Source organism: Poecilia mexicana, unplaced genomic scaffold, assembly GCF_051168715.1.
Source record: "Poecilia mexicana isolate PSO_F unplaced genomic scaffold, ASM5116871v1 scaffold_8, whole genome shotgun sequence".
Lineage (NCBI taxonomy): Eukaryota > Metazoa > Chordata > Actinopteri > Cyprinodontiformes > Poeciliidae > Poecilia > Poecilia mexicana.
The window spans coordinates 27,655,729-27,676,401 of NW_028263377.1; the positions used below are offsets into that span (position 1 = coordinate 27,655,729).

Sequence of the window (20,673 nt, forward strand, 5' to 3'; positions counted from 1 at the left end):
CCTGGTTTCACCAGGTTAATCATTAAACCAGCAGCTTTCAGTCTGAACTTCAAGCTGCAGAACTCAGGATTCGCTCCATCTGCCATCCCAACATGTTTTTAGTGATTTTGATTAAAACTGACAGATCAGCTATGGACCGTCTCGGAGTGACGTCACCGCACAAGACTCCGCCCCCATCTCGCCGCTGGAGTTTTTTTATTATTGTATAAACATAAACAATCAGCTCCATGAAGGTACCGTAATGTATACATTATAAGATCACAGAACAAACTGGGAAAGAGGGAGAAAAGAAAAAGACCTGCTGTCGATGACTGGCATTGGTTTTAACTGCTAAGTTAACATAACATGCTAAATTTTAAATATAAGGAAGTAATTCACTTATTCTAGCTTGACTTTGACAACTTTAACTGTTAAGTTGCAAACTAAAAATGATCATCAGTAGAGCAGGTGTTTAAATTAGCTAAGCTACCACCGCCAATAGAAGCAGGAGCTAATTTACAGCTGCTGTGTTAGCTTAGCTACTAGCAGAAATCCACCACTGCAATCGCTTATTAATAATACACTGCTCAACAAAATAAAGGGAACACTCAAATAACACATCCTAGATCTGAATGAATGAAATATTCTCATTGAATACTTTGTTCTGTACAAAGTTGAATGTGCTGACAACAAAATCACACAAAAATCATCAATGGAAATCAAATGTATTAACCAATGGAGGCCTGGATTTGGAGCCACACACAAAATTAAAGTGAAATGTTCCCTTTATTTTTTTGAGCAGTATAGTAAAATAAACATCAACTCAAAAAGCATAAACCTGTAACTGAATGTTTTGTTCTTGGGAAATGTTGAGTGTTTTGGTGCTGAATCCTGATACACAGTGGCGTTGTTGTCAGTTGCTATGGCAACGAGTCTGCATAGCATAGCAGACACACAAGGCAAGAAAAAAGTGGTTTCGAGTTGTTCTTAAACTTTTTTTCTGCGTTATTTTTCCCTTTGCTGTTGCGCTGCACTAAATCAATAATACCTACATCTCCAGGTGACATTTTGTTAAGTACTGCAGCAGCGCCACTATGGACAGGATGTAAAGGAATAGTCATTTTGCCCTCCAGCATGCGCGAAATTTCCAGATATAAGCATTAACATGTAGGGGGTCAATAAAGTACCTCTCAGGGTTCTGGTGATGATGTCACACTGAGAGGATTAAAACCAAACGGTCGAGAGTTTAAGGTGCACATTTACACATTATGCATAGATTTTAATTGTTGATAATTACAAACGTCCCGAGTTGGAACCTTTTTATTTGCTCTTTATTCAACTTTAAAATGACCTACATTTTTGGCCTCAACATTTCTCTCCAGAAGACTTTGAGTCATTTACACGAGCAAAACTTACAAAAGCTCTAACAGGTGATTGTTACCTTAACGAGCTAAAACAAATGCTGGGCCAACAGTTTTCACCCACAAAAAACCTAAACATCACTGTGGCGAGAGAGCAAATGAAATGCTAACAGAACTAATGCTACTGGTACCGAGTATGAAACCACTGATCTCACCGAGCCCTAACCAGCTGTTGCCGAACTGGACTCAGAGCCACAGAACTACTGGATCACACAGTTCGACCTGAGGTACGTGTCATTCATTGTTTCGTTTATAAAGCTGAAAGTAGCAGCAGCAGCAAGACCAGGTCCTATGGCTAACTCTGTCCTCTTCCTGCATTTGCTCCTCATCTTCATCACCTCTTGTGATTTCTACATTCCCATCGATTTTAACGCTCTGGTTCAATTTGAAAAGGCTTGAAGATGTTACTCATCACAGTTGTGGCTGGATGGAGCTAGCGCAATCAGACATAGCATACATCATTTACCCAGAATGCATTGCGGCATGAACAACATGGCGAAGTCCGTGTGACAATATTTTATTTAAATTTAGAAAAACTAATCAGCCTACAGTATTATTGCTGTTTTGTGTTTACGTCTAAAATACATATTTCTCAAAGTCGATTGTTACAACTAATCGTGGATCCCTTTAATGTGCCACTGTTCTGGCTGGAACCTTTGTATTCACATGTTTCTGGTACGCCTGTAAATCTGACACACAAGTGATGGAAGCTGCTTCTCGGTTAATTTCTGCTTCTAATTTATCTGATTGAATGCTGGAAAAGACTGTTGTATCAAAATGTGTTAAAAGAGTTAGCCTGTCAGCAAAGCTGAGCTAGCCTAAAATAGCATCAAGTGCTAAACATGTAGCAGCTGATGCTAATCCTTCATCCATCACTTGAGTGCTGAAGAAGAAATTGGTCCGTTTGATTTGGGTGTTGAAGAAAAGCTGCAGGCTGAAGCTCTTCTGCTCTGGACTGAGACTCAGCTGTTCTAGATTATTATTCACATTTCCAACGGTTTTACCTGCTTATACAAGAGCCACTAACTGAACCCGTCCTTTATCCTGGAAAAGCTCATGTTGGCAGAAAGCCTTCTTTTGTCCAAACACTTTTCATTCAAATGAGAAGATACTGGGAGACGGTGAAGGCGCTATCGGGTCCAGATGTTAACAGTCTCCCACCTAAAAAAGGAGCATTTGCCTACAGAGTGGACCAAGTCACTTCCTATAAAACCAGGACTGGGGCTGAGCTTCACCAGTCTGCTGGTGGATTCCCAGTTGCTCTGCAGAAACTGGTCCAGATCTCCAAACCTCCACGGTCAGTTCAGAACTCACTTCTATTAAATCAACTTCTTTTGTTCATTTTTAAAATGCTTCAACAAACTTCTGAACTGTTTTGTCTTTCCAGAAAAAGAATCACCCAGAACTGAAGATCCCGGTACGTTTTGTTTCTCTGACTGTGAATGAAATTAAATGGTTACATGCAGTTTTCAAGTCTGATTTAACTTAAGAGCAATGACTTTATTACTTCCAAAGAAAATGAAGAGTGTGTTATGTTTTTGTTTTTCTGCAGCATTTGAACAAAATGCTGCAGGTTCTCTTTCAGGATTGTTTCGGGCAGAATTGTTCATTTAATCTTTTGCTAAGATAAAAAAGGAAGGTCGAAGCATATTGTTATTTTTAATCATTTCACTCAAACTTTCATTCTTGCAGGTCAGAGCAGGTTTTATACTTTAGCAGAAAGACTTTATGAAGTGAATCCTGAGCGTTCCAGTCTGTCCTCAGTCATGGCGCCGTCCGGCCCGGTTCTGCTGCTGCTGCTGTCTTCATTCCTGACCTGCAGCCTGAGCGGCCCGCCGCACTCCGACCTGCAGGAAAACCGCGCTCTGCAGAAGAGAGGAAAGACAGCAGATAACATAAAGGCTGCAGCTAAAGATCTTCTGGAGATTGTAAATGCAGTTAAACCTTTTATTGGTCTCATTCCACACGCTGGGTCGTATTTAACTTCTATCATAGATTTTGCAAATGTCATTGCTGGTAAAAATCCAGAACAAGAGCTTCTAGATTATCTCAAGTTAAAATTTGATGATCTAAATGTAAAGATTGATAAAAACCAGAAGGAAATAGTGTTTAACATTTGGAAAAGTAGTGAGTATGCAGAGCTGGAGAAGAAAATAACTATAGCATGGGACAAACTCGGGGAGCTGCTGAAGGGCTGTGGAGAGCCTTGCTTTGAAAATCTGAAGAAAGATGGCAAAGACAAAATAATAGAAAATGACTTTAAAAAGGCTGGAAAGTATGTGGATGAACTGCATTATAATATAGTAGGTAAAGGTGCTTACAAAGCTAACTATGAAGAGCTCCTGAAAGACCATGTGAGATGTGATGAACGGCGACTTAAAATATTCTCGGCTGTTAACGCGTTGCTGGTTCACAAAGCCATCACCATGACCAACTTCTACAACCTCTTCATGAACATTAAAACAGACGAAGACGCTCTGGCTAATAAAGCACGCAACATTTCTGCAGCTATGTTTGAGATCCACAAGAACTGCACTTCAGAACCTGATCCGTATGTTAAACTGGACATTCTGGACCTGATCAAAGAGTCAGAGAAGCGTAAGGATCTGGCAAAGAACATCAGGGAGTATTTAGATAAAACATTTTACCACTATGACTGGATGGTGGTTGCTTTTAAAAGTAAAAGTTCAGACCATAAAAGCGTTATTACTAAATGGCTGGACAGACACATTTTGACCGGATTTACTGCAGTAGAAAAAGGGAAAACTAGTGTGGCTTTTGCCAAGCAAGCGAAAGGGAGCCACAGGAAAACAGCTCAGGTGGTAGACGCCATTAAGAAGTGCTACAACAATCCTGTGCCCTGCGATCAAGTCAGAGCAAAGTTAGAGAGCTGTGCTAACGTGAAGGGCACGTATTCAGCCATTCATGCTTTCATTCATAAAGAGCATGGCAGCGTTCATCCTTTAGAGGCAGAAGAAGCTCCAACTGAAGAAGAGTTTGACCCTGAGGAGCAGCAGACCGTCCCGTACCTTTACACTGGGAAATGCACCATGAGTGTGTTTGGCAAAGGAGAAATTCTCCCTCTTAAACATTTCAGGGTTCTGATTAAAAGTGATGAAGAGTGGATGAATGAGTCTCCCTGTAAAGGAGTCGACTGTGGAGGTAAAGAAAGAGGAAAATGTGTTGAGGTGAAGAACGCCCGCATTGGCCTGTGTGAGTGTGAGAAGAAATACTATGGAGAGAACTGTGAGAAAACCATGGAGGACTACAAGAAAAAGGTGTTTGTTAAAGAAATCCAAAAACCCCCAGAGAGCATGGGCTGAAGGAACCCAGGAAGTTTCTGCTCTCATATTTTATCTTTTCTGTTCATAACCTGAAGTTCACATGTTTTAACCTGAACTGTTTCATGTGTTTCAGTGATTTTGACACAGTTGCTTTGTGAAAACTCCATAATTATGACAAATTTTCATTTTAGCCACAAAACATGACAGAAGGAATCAGATTCTGTTTTTTTTCTTGCTTCCATTTTGTTTTGCTCTTCACATGAAAACATGTTTCATCTTTTAACTGTTCAGACGTTTGGAGGAAATGTGGCTGTTGATTAAAAACTGGTTTCATGTTGAAATGATTTCAGGTTTCCAAACATCATGTGTGAACCGTTGTTCAGACTTTCTGTGAAATGATCTCACGTTTCTTTAAAATGATCATTTGCTTCTTTTGGTTTGAGCTTCTGTTGAAACTTTAAAGGAAAAAACTAATAGAATTTCAAATTTTAGAGTTATTATGTGTTTGTTGTTTTCTTCATTATTATTCTACAACTTTTCCTCCAAAATAAAAACTTTAAAACCAGATTTATTGTCTTCAGTCTTGATGTGAACCAGCCCACCTTCAGGTCAGGCTTCTGTCATTTTAGTGAAAAGTTTCCAGTGAGACTAAGAAGAACTCAGAATAATTCATGCATCTCTATCGACCACCATTATTAACTGTTATTAACCGTTATTAACTGTTATTAACTGTTATTAACCATTATTAACCATTATTAACTGTTATTAACCGTTATTAAACATTATTAACTGCTGTTAATCATTATTAACTGTTATTAACCTTTATTAACCATTATTAACTGTTATTAACCAGTATTAACCATTGCTAACATTATTAAAATCATGTAATTGTTACTAGTGCAGTGTTCTCCCTTGCAATTTAGTGTATTTTTCTGAAATTTCCTGGACTTCCCTCCAGACTTTGATCCGATCCTCGCATCTCTCCAGCTCTGATCTCCGTCTTTGCTCTTGGTTTGGTTTCAGCTTCTCTTTTTGATTTGTTTTTGGACTCTTCTTTTTTTCTTTGGCTGCTTAGGTCATCTAAATCTCAATAATAAGAGGTTTTCCCATTCTGAGTCTTAAAATCAACACTAATAATGTTTTCAGAAGAAGGAAGTCATGATGTGTAAACCCTGAAGATAACATCCTCCTTCTTTTAACCAGAGTTTTGTTTCTCAGTGTCTCAAATTGACGGTTCATAATATTTTTATTCAACAGCCTTGCATGTGAACACACCATAATAGCTGCAAAATATACAAAAGAAAAATACATTTAGTAACTCAAGCATTATGTTGCCTTCGTCTGTTTGACTTATTAATTTACCTTAAATGAATTTTTACCTTAAATTATTACAACTTTTATCCTTGGCAATCTTTGCCTTGAGTGCTGTTATGTTTTACAGTGTATGTTTATTAAATCTTTTGACATTCCTTTCTATAGTTTCCTGTATCATGAAATAAAATTAAATACATCATATTTCAGCTGTCTGTGGCTTTACATATAATATAATATTAAAACTAATAAACCTTTGTGCTCCTGACTGAACATGACTAACTTACCAAAGAATATTAGCACCCTCTAGTGGGTAAAAACACAATAGCAACCTGTATGTTCCGTGGAAAAATAACTAAACATACATTTATAAACTAAAACATTCACTCCAACCTTGTTCCCTTATCAACCAGGTGCTTTGAGCCACAAACTTATTTATTGTTTATTTATTGTTTATAGTTAATTTGTGTGTACAGCATGCTGTGCTGTTTGCGCCAATCGCTTTACGGCACCTTCCGATTCCAAGCCTTTTCAAAAGAATTGACAGCATTACTACTGAAATAAAATAATAAACATTTAAGAACCGGTTAATGAAACAACAAATATTAGTAAGACCATTTATATTTCTTGTGTTGCTTGTTGCAGTTATGGCGTCGGTTCTGCTGGCTTCACTCTGTTGGTCCGATGTCGCTACAGATCCGTCGGATCGTCTGGCCTTTGAATTCAGGCAGAAATGGGGAAATGGCTTGACTCTGGTAAAAGAGACGCTGTGACTTTTTAAAGATGTCATAGAAACATTCAAGGAAAACAACATAAGCGCCATAATGAAGAGCCTTTCTGTCGCCGCTAGCTTAGCGCCAGACATCGGTGCTGCGGCCTCCTTAGTCATCAACATGGCGTTGATGCTGATCCCTCAGGAAGAGCTGACCGGTGCTGACTGAGGTGAAGAAAGGTTTAGTTGAGCTGAACCGGAAGTTGGACTTCCTCTCCAACCTGGCAACAGATGGAGAAGTTTAACTGAGGCGTCAAAGTGATCGGCAGATATAATTTATACTTCAGCAGCTTGGTGCAGGAAGCTGATGTGTTTCAACATATTCAGATGTTTGATAAGGTTTTTCAAGGCCAGCTGGCAGCCATAGACTACTGCAAGGACAACTAGGAAGATTTCGAAAGATGTAAAGGAGATCGCCAAAGGACTTGGTCCTTATAACCAAACAGCCATTACCCTTAATGTGAAAGAAATCCTGGACGAAAAGTACAACTGTTGGTACAGCTGGGTGGTGGCAGAGTACAGGAAGGCAGACAAAGCCCATTGTGTTTGACGCCACTGAGATCGATGCAGGAGAAACCATTGTTCTGGTGAGGTTCTCTCAGGACCACGGCTACATGGAGAGCCTGTTTAACCTGAACTTCAACCAGACAAGTGTGAGTACAAACATGAGAGTGAACATATCAGCGGTCTAGTTCTGGTTCTTCTACTGTGATTCTCCATCAGTAGGTCAGAGTAACTCATGGCTCCTCTGGTGAAGATGTGGCAGAGACCCAGGGGTCGACTGTTATTGGGGGCGTTATTCTCGGGGGAAGGCTTCGGTGCGTTACTCCAGAAAGATTCCCGTCTGTCCTGAAGATGAATGTCAGAACGGCGGCACATGTGAGAGGATTCTGGACTCCAACCAGGATCTGCAGGTGAACAGATACTAGGAGGACGATGTGAGCTGCACTTTGGCACCAGAACGAGAGGAGAAATGGAAAAGGAGGGGCCATTCAGTTCCTCTGGTTCTGTTTCGCTCCAGTCCAGCTGTTACCGTGTCGTCAGGCCTGTTTGTCTGCAGGAACAGAAAACCGTTTCCACAACTGCGAGTCAGAGAGAAGAACCGTTTCAGCCGTTCATCGTGACTCAGGAACAAGCAGCGACACGGAGCATCGAACCATCGCCTGCAGGTGAGCGAGCAGAAACCTGCGTCCCCACCCGGACAGGAGGCGTGTCCCTGGTGCCGCTTTCCCACCACGGCCTGCTGCAACCCACTGGTTGCCATGGCGACGGCGGGCCTAACCTCTCAGTCCCGGTTCAGAGGCTTCAGGAGGAACCGGGACCAGGAAGGAAAACATCAGGCGTGAAGTTAAATCCCAGAAAATCCCAGCAAACTGAAGCTCAAAGCAGCGCCACCTTCTGGAGCTTTAAAGCAAACAGAAGAACAAATCCTGGGATTCTGCTCCCAGTAAGGAAACATACTGCTTACTGGTCTGAACTCAGCTCAGACTGGGAGGAATCCGTGATCCCAGCTGGTTCGTCTGGATCTGAACCAAAACAAACTCCAGTTATGAACAACGGCTTCACTTGGAACAATCCGGAACCAGAGAACGAAACTCAAGTTAAATCAGCTGTTGATGTTCTTACAGGTTTATTATCTCAAACTATTCTAACATCAAATGGATCTATCTATCTATCTATCTATCCATCCATCCATCCATCCATCCATCCATCCATCCATCCATCCATCCATCCATCCATCCATCCATCCATCCATCCATCCATCCATCCATCCATCCATCTATCTATCTATCTATCTATCTATCTATCTATCTATCTATCTATCTATCTATCTATCTATCTATCTATCTATCTATCTATCTATCTATCTATCCATCCATCCATCCATCCATCCATCCATCCATCCATCCATCCATCCATCCATCTCAGAGGTGTTATAGGGGGGAAAGTGATAACAATTCTAGGGGCCCTGACCAGCAGGGGGCCCTCCACTATTTTTTGTTCATAGAAATAAAAAAAAAACAATCGGACTCCTGTCAGTTATAAAATGTATCATATTGTATTTTCAAAGATTGTTTTTAGCAGTAAAAATGTAATGTTCCCACTCCCAGACCAAACACATCCGTATTTGCCCTGAACCCCCGTCTGTGTTAAATGGTTCCTTCCTGCTTGGAGCTTCAGAGTGACGCTGTTAGCAGCAGACAGTGGGAAACACCAACGATGGTGGCGGTTACTCTGCCGCTAAGAAAAGTTATAAAATCAGGTTTTCAGACAAAAAGAGAGAGAGAAAAAAGGTAAGAGTGTTAATTTATAACCCAGTTTTTCTCCGAGAGGTGAGTAGACTGTGTGAGATTATCAACCATTTAGCATAGTTAGCTTAGCTACAGACTGTTTGCCTCCTTTTCACTAGCATTTAATGAATTAAGGAAAAAAATGACCAACTCTAGTCTTTGGCTAAAGACCAGGCACCATTTCTGCTGCTAGCACTAGGCTAGCTTGTTAGCTTAGGTTGTATTTACCCAGAATGCCCTGTGCTGTAGCCCACTTCCTGCTTCTGGAGCGGTTTCCGGTCCGCTTGGCGTTTAGTTCAACCGAACTCAGACGAGGTTTGGAGGACCAGAGGTCAGTTAGCATTCACACCTCACCAACCGGACTGGACTTTGACTAGACAAGTGGACTGGTGTTGGGTCATTTCTAACCTCAGCTGCTCAGAGGATGAAGATCTGATGAGTTTCCTGACCAAACATGAAGGTCCAGAACCTGGATTTATTATTTTATCCATATTTAACAACGTGACTCGGTTCTTCATCATGTTTAGTCAGATTATAAAACCACTGCTGAAGCTTCAGAGCTGCTTGTGGCTCCAGGCTCAGACAATCACTGCAATAACTGGACTGAGAAACTAAAGTCCAGTTAGAAACCTTCAGGTTCTGACCCGACTGGCTCTCCCTGTGCTCTGCTCAGGACGGAGCTGCTGACTTTACAGCCTGAAGCTTCAGGGGCTGCAGACGGTTTTACAGGAAGACGGAGCGGCAGGTAAACATTTCCTTATAAGGTAAAAACAGGGAGACGCAGGAGGAGGAAGAGCAACGAGCTGCAGGTAGAACCAGAGAAACTGAACAGAATCTGGTTCTCACCCAAACATGGAACCATCAGAACTGTCCTGGTTCTGATGGACCTGGTGTGGAACTGACAGACGGCTTCAGACTGACCTCCTGATTCCTGGTTGAATTTCTCTCCTCTGAAGTCAGATCCTGTGTGTTTGCAGGACAGTCAGCTGTAATAATGATGACGATGATGATAATAATAGTAGTAATGAATTTTTAGTTGTGATTTGACAGCAGGAACAGATTCCAGTCCTGCATTCCTCTGACCTTTGACCTGCTGCAGATTTGGCTCCATGGCGATGATGAGCCAGAGTAATTACATTAACCGCTGCAGAGTTTAACAGCCTGTTTGTTTCTCACGCTGCCTCTCTGCTGGGTGAAGTCGCTTTGTGTCAAACAGGAAAGTCTCCTGGAAGGACGACATCCTTCCAGAACCTCCGCAGCTGGAGCCGGGTCCGATCCACAGAGGGGAGGGTTCAGGAACCAACAGAAAGAACATCTTCATGACGTTGGAAGAAAACAATTCCACATTTTTAAAAATAAAAAAACTGAAAAGTGTGGCATGCATTTTTATTCTGTGGAACAACCTCTGGCTGAGTCCAGATGTAGTTTTTTGTGTCTCTGTCAGTTTTGTCCACAGTCTGAACTTTGTTCCTGTTCTTTATCATCACACAGATCACAAAAAGTTTGATTTTCATTGGATTTAAGGTTAGGCTTTGACTAGGCCATTCTAACACATGACTATGAAACCATTGCATGTGTTGTTCTTGTCCTCCATGTTTCAACCGTTCCCACAGCTGGCTTCTCTCTGCTGCGCAGGCTAAGAGGTGAGGTGAGTCAAACGAGCATCTGTTTATTAAATCTGTTTAATTAACTTTTATGATGTTCATGAAGAGAAATGAAATTCTTTGTGTGACTGACGTCGAAGCGTCTGAAGAGCGTTGCAGTTAAAATGCCGACAGCAGCTGCAGTCAAATTCTCCTTCATTTGGCTCAGATTAAGGAAAAACCAGTCCGCTGAAGCAGGAGGAGCGTTCACTGACACACAGACAGCACACCTGATTAACTTTATGCTCACAAACAAACAACTAACTAGTCACCTTGGTGGTCTGGCTGTCGACTCCCTGCTGTGTGATAAATCTCTTCTCCCTTTAAACTCAACGTTTCAGACGTTTGTGGTGCAGGAGGAGAAATCTGTTCTTCTTCTTCTCCTGTTTACTTCCACAGCGTTCCCATGGTTCCCATGTACAGACCCATACGAGGCCGGCAGCGCTAACAATGAACTCAGCTCTGCTAACACGCTACATCAACATGGTATTTAGCAGAAGCTAATGCTAACGTGCTAAAGCAGGTGCAAACCTGATAAGTGTGAATATAAACGTTTAAATACAGTCAATGACCAAACCTCCAGCGCAGATGTTGAACTTTAATCAACTGAAAGTTTATAAAATTAGAACTTTACAATTTATATGAAAAATCTATTTAGGGGACGATATGTGCTCTGAATATTTTCAATGTTACCAAAAGTGCTAAGCACAAAATTAGCTCCACTATTAGCGCATTAGCAGAAGTATCATGATTCAGTGGATCCGGTATTAAAGGATTCAGCGATTACAGCCACCAATAAAATACAGAAATCTGTAAATACAGAAGATCTCTTCAAAAACACGTCTAACTACCGAATAGTTCAAATACCAAATAAACCTTAACATGCAATAGGATGTTAGCACTGCAGCAGAAGCTAACGTCTGCAGTCATCATTATTTCTGCTTTTGGGGGTTCAGCTGCTTTTAATCGCCAGCCAATAGCGTGCCAGGCAGCATTGCCACCATCCAATATGGCGACATTCAGAGTCTAGACATCATACAGTTTTAAATTTTCAACAGTGAAATAATAACCTGCATCGTCTGCATACAGTTTGACTCTCATGTTTCCTCATCACCTCGCTGCCTTTCCCAAACCCTGAAACTAAAATATTTAAACTAACCGTCAAAAATAACTTCCAGATGTTTCTTTGAACTGCAGCTCAGATTTTCTGCTTCACGGGAAATAAAACGAGCTCATAAATCTGTTTGCTCGTTAAAGTAAGAAGCGACAGCTGAGTGACAATCTGGTTTATGAGGCTGAGTTATGAAACGAGAAGTTCTGAGGAATTCAGGAGCTACACCCTGAGGAGGAGGAGGGGAAGCTGTCTTCATCCGACTGACGACTAACATGCGACGGATCGTTGGTTTTGTGTTTGATTTGCAGGTTTTACCTCAGAGCTGATCTAAAAAGTCAAACTTCTGTGTTTGCTCAGACAGAAAACCTGATTCCTCTGACTTTTCAGGATTTGTTGTTTTTGAAAAAGATCAATCAATCAATCAATCAATCAAATTTTATTTGTATAGCACATTTCAGCAGCAAGGCATTTCAAAGTGCTTCACATAATTAAAATAAAAACAGCATGTGACATTGAAAAAAGAGTGAGAAAGAGAAAGACATTTTGAAAAAGATTAAAAAAGATAAAAGCATTAAAACCCCTTTTAGGACTTCAGTTAAATATCGTTTAACTGTCGTTTATCTGGGGCTCCAACCCTCTGGGACTTTAGTCAAAAACACCGTTTGACAAGGACTCCAACCTCTAGGATTTTAGTTGAAACGCCGTCAACTGGGACTCTAAACCCCGTAGGACTTTAGATGGAGATTCAAGTTACACTTAAAGTTTCAAAAACAAAGATTAGAGTTCTGTAACTAAACTTATGTTGTGTTAACTTTGGATTCAGTCAGTTTAACTCCCAGCACCTGGTTTCCCTCCAGAAACCAGAGTTAGCTTGGAAGCGTACTGGGACGTCTCCGTTATTTCAGTCCTGATGTTCAGCTTTTACTGTGAAAGGAACTGCATGACCACTTCCTTCCAACATCCAGGGATGTCCAAACTTTTTGCACCAAGGGCCAAACTCCCAAAGTTGAAAGTATTCAGGGGCCAAAATCTCCAACACTGCAGGATGAACTGAATGAGTGAGACCAGGAGTTACAGAGAAACGATAAAAGCATGAGTTTTTATTCTGACATTCAGCTTCAACAGCTTTTATTTGAACAGAAATGTATATTTGTATTTCTGTGGTGAATAAAACATATCAGGTTTCCTGCAGGTTGAATTAAATGTTAGTAAATGTCAAAAAGAGAAAAACTCCTAAATGTTTCAGTGATATGTTGATGAAAATAATTTCATTCAGTCTGTAGACTGGAGCCAGAAGTGGCTGGTTTCTGCAGCTTATTGTTGCTGTCGCTTCATGTTTGGTTTGTCTGCAGAGGTGAGTCAAACGTTGCCATGACGACACACCTGAGGAAAGGTGGTTCCTCCCTGCCGCCTGCAGGCTCCCGTCCAGTCACAGCTGCACTGCTGCGTCTGTTCAGACTTGTTCAGAATGTAAAACTCCTGCATGCACATGAGAAATCATAAAACAGGAGCGAGCGCCGACTCCGTTTCTCTCTGATTTTATGATTTTTATTTCAGTTTAATCTGCGTTGGATTCCGGCTCAGTTCAGGTTTTAATTGGTTTCCTCTCATCTCCATAATATAAACCTTATATGATCACATATGACATAATAATGTAAAGTTTTAACCAAATCCCACCAATAATTATCAGTGTTTTGTTGTTAAGAAAATATGAAGAGCAAAAAATTATCTAAATATTTTTTAGTTTTAATTTCAGTTAACTTTAAAGAACATCTTATCTTAACTTGGATTGCATATCATGTTTTAATCTGAGTATTTTTAATAACTGCATAAGTATTTTCTGGTGCCGTTAATCTGCCAACTTCTTATTTTAATGTTTTTGTTTTTATGTTTAACATTGTGTAAATCTACATGCTCCGTCTTGCCTGCCTGTTCACCTGAATTCCTCCAGGTTATTCAGTTTGGAACCAATCAGAGATTTTCATAAAGCAAATTAAATTCATGAAGAAAAAAAAGCTGCTTTTTCCTTCTTGTGAATTTTCTGCTGCAGAAACTTGAATCCAAGAAGCAGCAAAGTAAATCACTAAAGAGTAGAAAGTTTGAGAGAAACATGATCCGAACATGGTTTGGGTTTAATGAGCTGCTGTCAAGACTCTGAACCAGGCAGGAAAGATAAAACCGATCAGTTTCACAGAAACCGGTTCTGCTGGATCCAAGCTCATCAGCCACTCAGGAACCAGAGTCCGGCACTGCACTCCAACAACAAGATAAAAGATTAACTTTGACTCCTGCAATGTGTGTGTGTGTGTGGGTGTGTGTGTGTGTGTGTGTGTGTGTGTGTGTGTGTGTGTGTGTGTGTGTGTGTGTGCGTGCATGTTCTTGTTTATACTGCATATGGAGGACCTCTTTCACCATATTCACCAACAAAGGGAGGCCACATGTGGAATGTGAGGACCTTCTCCTGGTCGTCACTTCTATTAGTTAAGTTTAGAGGTGTGGTGTGAGTCAAGTTCTGGTTCTGGTTCTGGTTAGCCAAAATGTCTGGATCAGGGATAAATACAGTTACTAAAATGAATGAAACTCAATACAAAGCCCTCCGTTTGCATACAAGTACAAAGACAATGATATAAGACGGAAAAAACTTGCTGAAATAAAAAATATATGAATAAAAACTAGCTAATAAGGCAAAACTTTCTATTTAAGTCGGTGAGCAACTTAAATAGAAAAACTAAGTTGAAATTAGTTTTGAGAAGCTGAAGCTAAAGCCAACAGGAATCGTGTTGTTTCAGGCTGACTGAGGTTTCGAGGAAAAAACTGGTGGATTTATTACAGTAACAGTGAGATTTTGTGTTTTACACGCAGAGCATGAGATCCAGAAGCAGCGGGTAAGAATCTGTTTTAAATCTCTGAAAGTTCATAAATCATTTGCAGACAGAAGCGCTGGGCATTCTGGTTAAATATAACCTAAGCTAACGTGCTAGCCTAGTGCTAGCAGCAGAAATGGCTCCTGGTCTTTAGCCAAAGACTAAAAAGAAATCCTCCAACCGCTAAAACCTGACGCCTCCATCTTGTTTCCATCTGGTGAAGAAGGAAGTTGCTCTCAGTGTCTTCAGAGGGTTTTTGTGTCGTTTCCTTCAGTGGTTCTTAGTGCAGCGCCCCCACAGGCCAGGAGGGGAACAGGTTGGTTTGACTCAGGAGAGAGAGAGAACCGCAGCAGCTGGAGATGGAGCAGGTGGTGTAGCTCTGGTCCGGTAGACTCTGTCGGACCAGAACTACACCACCTGCTCCATCGGGAGGCAAACAGCTTATATCAATGTTTCTCCCACTCTGGAAACAATCCCTTTAAATATTGACCTAAGCAAATGTTTTCAGTTTACAGACATGTGGAACTACTTCCTGTTTTATCTCTAAATTTGATGAAAAATCTGAAAGGAAGCAGAAAACCTTGTGTATCCTTCCTGACTTGGTCTTCCTGAGGATCCTGAACGTTCAGGGACTCATCAGCTCAGGTAAACCGTGGCGCTCCAAGTCCAAAACCCGGGTGTTTTCCGTGTTCCAGGCAGTTTTCCCTGCAGGCTGGGAGCACCACTTCAGATGATGGGAACATATTCAGTTACACCCAAACCGCTGAAAAACATTTATGAAGAAATCATTAAAAGAGCAGGGAGAGCGGCGACTCGGTTGATCTGTGTGGGAACAAGTTCTGACAGAAACATCTGACTGCTGCCAAATTCATTAAATCTGGCAGTTCTTAATGTTTTAGGCCTGAAACTGGAGGAGCTGTGGATCATTACCTGATTATTGGATCATTAACAGATCCATGTCCATTAAAGCTCCACTGGGTAGTGAAATCTTCTTCTACAGGCTGTTTGGATGATCCGACTAATTACCAATGATTACATTTATCCTGAAGGAAGAACATCTTAAATTATCGCCTGGAAAGCATTCAGACAGAAAAAACGATCCGTCATTCAACTTCATGAAGAATGATCCAGCAGCTTCTACAGCCCACATCATCACCCCTCCACCACCATGCTGGGCGGCAGAATGATGGATGACCTTCCAGTTTGTTGCTGTTTGTCTCACATGTCGACTGGAACTGGAAGCCAGAGTAACGCCCAGAACCAGGAAGGCGTTCTGCATGTGGCTGATGTTTTATGGATTATTCTGCATTAGAGGATTTAAGATGAACTCTGTTTTCTCTGTGTGGATCAGCAGCTTGACTGAAGCCGAGTTAAGGTGGATCACAGTTTAAACTAACAAAGCTTTAAATCTCACTGGAAGCAGCCTGCAGCTACTGATAGCAAAGAGATCATAAAGGTAAATCGTTAAAGTCGGGACACTGATTAGCAACAAATGGCTCATATTTTCACCATGTTATTCATTCCTTTATAACTAAATATTTAGTTCTGAGTTATTTAATATTTGCTCAGCAAACTACATATTCAGCTCCAAATTATTTAGTTGGATGCTAAGACTTTAGCTCTAAGCTAAATATTTTAGCAACCTAAATATTTAGGTTGAAACTCCAACATTTACGACTGAATGAATTAATAAAGTGGTGAAAACAGGTGGAAATTAAAATATCTGTCAGTTTGACACATTTTTCTGAAGGATTTAGAAGCTTTTTAGCTTTTGCTTTTGCAGCTCTTCTGACCCGCCGTCCAGCAGCCGATCTCTTCTCTCCGACTCCAATTAGCTGAAATGGTGCCATCTATAACCTTGGAGGAGAGGGAGGGGCAGGCCAAGGAGGACTGAAGGATTTCATTGGATAAGCCCAAAGGCTCTCACTAAAATCAACCAATCGTGGTTAATAATTTTTTTGTTAATTTAAGCTGTCCCATCTGTATGTGTCGGTCCAGACGGTCAGTCCTCTCCTGGACAGAAGGACAAACTGAACAGTTTTATTTCCTGCTCATACTGAGTTGCTCAGATTTACTTCATATGTTAACCTGCATTTATTTTCCCACCTGGGTCAAAACACGACAATGAAAACTAAGCCCCCATTTTTTCTCCTACAACAGACTGAATAACACAAATTTTTGCTGTCAGTTTTTGACTGTAACTTTTGAAATGGCGCTTTATGAAGGCGTAGATAAAAGCAGCAGAACTGACAGATCGGAACATCTTTTAAAGCTGCACCTGTCCCACCTGGACCAACACCAAACCACTTTACTTTCAGAAACTGAGCGGCTCTGTGGAGCGGAATAATCCCTCACAGTCTCTGGTCCTTTGTTTCTGCCTGACAGGAGATCATCCAGCTGTGCTGTTTACGGAGGATTAATGCTGACAGAAGTGGCCCAACCAGAGGGTTTATCTTTAAATCACTCTGGCACACGGGTCACTCCTTTCTTTCGAGCTGCACCTCGTCATTCCTGGAGTGGTTTGAGGTTAATGTTTTCCATGTCTGAACTGGCCCTTGCCTTTCATGTGAAATGAAAGTTGGCATGTTCTGATTCTGATAATTGTTGGCTCCTGCGTGTCTCAGACACACCTAAAGGACAGGTGTCTCCTCCCTGTTTGACTCCAGCTCTCCATCCTCCTCCTCCTCCTCCTCTGGAAGGCATCTAGACTATAAAACCCTGCTGCTCTCTCTCATCTCCACTCTCTCCTCTGCAGCTGAGGCTCCAGCACCTCCTGAACATCCATCACCATGAATAGCTTTTCCTCCAGATCCCTGGGTGGTTTCATGTCCGGCGGCGGGTACGGTGGCGGCCTCAGGATGTCCTCCGGCTCCTCTGCCATGTCCATGTACAGCGGCGGCCGCGGCGGTGCCGGTGGTGCCGGTGGTGGCGGAGCCTCCAGCTACAGCTTTAGCTTCAGTGGCGGCGCCGGTGGCGGAGCAGGCGGTGGTGATAGCATGAACATCTCTGCCAACGAGAAGGCCACCATGCAGAACCTGAACGACCGGCTGGCCTCCTACCTGGAGAAGGTCCGCAGCCTGGAGGCGGCCAACGCCGAGCTGGAGAAGAAGATCAGGGAGTTCCTGGACAAGAAGGCCTCACCGTCCGCCAGAGACTACAGCGCCTACTATGCCACCATCGCAGATCTGCAGGGAAAGGTAGGATGAGTGATGCTGCAACTAACCAACCGTCTCCAGGTGAAGAAGTTCAGATAAAGCTCTTCATCTGATTTGGGGTTAAAACCTTGTGTAACTGGACCTTCTTATCCCTCAGATCCAGAGAGCCACTGTAGACAACGGTGGAATCTACCTCGCCATCGACAACGCCAAGCTGGCTGCTGATGACTTCAGGATGAAGTAAGTCCACCGAGTTCAGGCTAAAACTGCTCTAACCAGACCTCCAGCATCACACCTGTTCCTGCTTCCTTTCACTACAAACCGGTCCAGAAACACTCTGTCTTAACGTCCCGTCCAGGTATGAGAACGAGCTGTCCATGCGTCAGTCGGTGGAGGCCGACATCGCCGGGCTGAAGAGGCTCCTGGACGAGCTGACCCTGGCCAGGTCTGACCTGGAGTTGCAGATCGAAGGCCTAAGGGAGGAGCTGATCTTCCTGAAGAAGAACCATGAGGAGGTGAGGGGGCTTTGATGGAGCGGAGTCAGAGCGACTCTGGACAGCTTCATGCAGCTGTAAATGGTGTCTGCAGGAGCTGATGGCCACGAAAACGCAGATGAGCGGCCAGGTGAATGTGGAGGTGGAAGCAGCTCCAGGACAAGACCTGAACAAGATCATGGAGGAGATGAGGGAGCACTACGAGTCGGTCGCCGCCAAGAACCGCAAAGAGCTGGAGGCCTGGTTCCAGAACAAGGTGAGGAGTCCGGTGCTCATCTCAACAGGCATTCCTCTTCTGAGATTCTCTGACTCTGCAAGTAGCGCCACCATGAGGCTGACTCTACTTTGTTCTTGATGTTTTTCCTCCATACAGACAGAAGGGCTGAACAAAGAAGTCGCTGTCAACACAGAAACGATCCAGGTATCCAAGTCAGAGCTCACAGAGCTCAAACGGACGCTGCAGGCCCTGGAGATCGAGCTGCAGTCACAACTCAGCATGGTGGGTGCAGCAACCGGCATGTATGATCCATCCAAGACAAACATCAACTCAACCGTCTCCCTTCTGTCCCCAACAGAAAGCCGGTCTGGAAGGCACGCTGGCAGAAACTCAGAACCGCTACGCCTTGCGGCTGGCGGGCTTCCAGAACCAGGTGTCGTCTCTGGAGGAGCAGCTGATGCAGCTGAGGGCCGATCTGGAGAGGCAGAGACAGGAGTACCAGATGCTGCTGGACATGAAGACCCGACTGGAGATGGAGATCGCAGAATACCGCCGCCTGCTGGACGGAGAGGGAGGCGGCAGGTGAGACATGTTCACCTGGAGAACGATCCTCCAATAACTGTCAGGAAATGATCAGTAAAATCTGATCAGACGGTTCTGAAAGCCAGATAAATGCAGATTTCTTCCAGAAGATTCTGGAGAATCAGGAGGACATAAATTCACATTTACTTCATAAACAACCTAAAGAACACAGAGAAATACCAGCATGTCATCTGCATAAATGAACTGAACTGGAATCACTAACCAGATTCTCTCCTAAAACACAATCTGAGCTCACTTCCTAAATTAAAGCATTGCTACATTGTTTTGAATTTTTTGGATCGAATATTTGTAAAACCAAATTTAATTTAAAAATAAATGTAAACATTAAATATATTTCTCTGTGCTTGATGCATCAATAAAACTTGTTTCTTGTTTCATTTACAGCATCTCCTCCTCCAAGGCCTCCTCCTCCTCCTCCTCCTCCACCACCTCCACCACCACCAAAACCAGGTACGTCGTTGTAGAGGAGGTGTTGGTGGACGGAAAGGTGGTGAGCACCTCCACACAGGATGCCCAGTGAGCCGGAGACAGCGCCCCCTGCTGCAGAAATGGAAACAACTAAAACCTGCTGATGCGCTTTAAAAATAAAATACTTTTAAAAAATCCAGCTTGTTGTGTCTGTAATTCCTCTGAGCACCACCAGGGGAAGAATCAGGATCTTTTTCATTGTAGGAAAAATAAACGTGATTTTATTAATGATCAAATAAGTTTTAAAGTTTTAAAGGAGCTAAACCTTAATAAAAAAAGGTAAATTATTTTTCATTTTTCCCTTTGAGATTTATTGTGTTGACATTTAATTAAAATAAAATCACACAATTTATGGAATAAATGATGGCAGATTTAAGAGCTTATTAGAAGAAAACCTGAAATATGAAAACTTGTATTAATGAGTTTCTTCAGACCAAACCTGCCTGTAGTTAACAAATCCATAAAACATATAATGTAGAAAAAGAATATTCAACTTCAGTTTTAAAAGTACCAAATCAAACAATTACTGTTTCTAATTCATAAGATGAAGCATGTTTTAATATTGAGTAAAATAAAGCTAGAATAATTCAGTTTTTTCTTTTTTACTTTTTTTATTGTCAACAATTTAAATCATCAGCAGCTTCCAAAAGGAGACCAGCAGGTTTAAGTTTAATATAAAATCAGATTAATGTCTAAAGATGTTTGGTAAGAATTTTACCAGGATTCAACCAAAGAGATATTCCAGAAATATCAGATAAAACAACAATATTCTGAAATTAAGAGACAATGGACTCCTGCAAACATCCATGAAGATCAACAAGATCAAATATGCTGATGTGAAGTCAAATACACTAATATCCAAAGCGCTTCGTGTCGGCGTCAGATTTTACAGATTAAAGTGAAACCAGAGAAATCTGTCGGTTTCATGTCAGATTACTGCCCGTCTGCTTGGAATAACTGGAGAAACTTTTATTTCAGACAAGATGAGCAGAAGAAGCAGGACGACATCAGGACATCATCCATCGTCATGGTGACAGTAATAAAATGCAACCCTGAG

General features: G+C 42.0%; 2 protein-coding genes and 1 pseudogene across 2 annotated transcripts; all 3 read left to right on the forward strand.

Moving 5' to 3' along the window:
* Positions 1–2,437: 2,437 nt before the first annotated feature.
* Positions 2,438–5,251, forward strand: LOC148158173 (uncharacterized). Its single transcript, XM_088007817.1, has 3 exons — positions 2,438–2,697; positions 2,788–2,817; positions 3,093–5,251. Exons 1-3 carry the CDS (start codon positions 2,544–2,546, stop codon positions 4,721–4,723), a joined length of 1,815 nt encoding a protein of 604 aa, XP_087863943.1. The 5' UTR covers positions 2,438–2,543; the 3' UTR covers positions 4,724–5,251.
* A 1,568-nt stretch (positions 5,252–6,819) lies between these two features.
* LOC148158174 (uncharacterized) lies at positions 6,820–9,045 on the forward strand (annotated as a pseudogene).
* Positions 9,046–17,408: 8,363 nt separating this feature from the next.
* On the forward strand, positions 17,409–19,697 carry LOC106910631 (keratin, type I cytoskeletal 13-like). Its single transcript, XM_014977307.2, has 7 exons — positions 17,409–17,876; positions 17,992–18,074; positions 18,193–18,349; positions 18,423–18,584; positions 18,702–18,827; positions 18,904–19,127; positions 19,533–19,697. Exons 1-7 carry the CDS (start codon positions 17,469–17,471, stop codon positions 19,666–19,668), a joined length of 1,296 nt encoding a protein of 431 aa, XP_014832793.2. The 5' UTR covers positions 17,409–17,468; the 3' UTR covers positions 19,669–19,697.
* Positions 19,698–20,673: the final 976 nt, after the last annotated feature.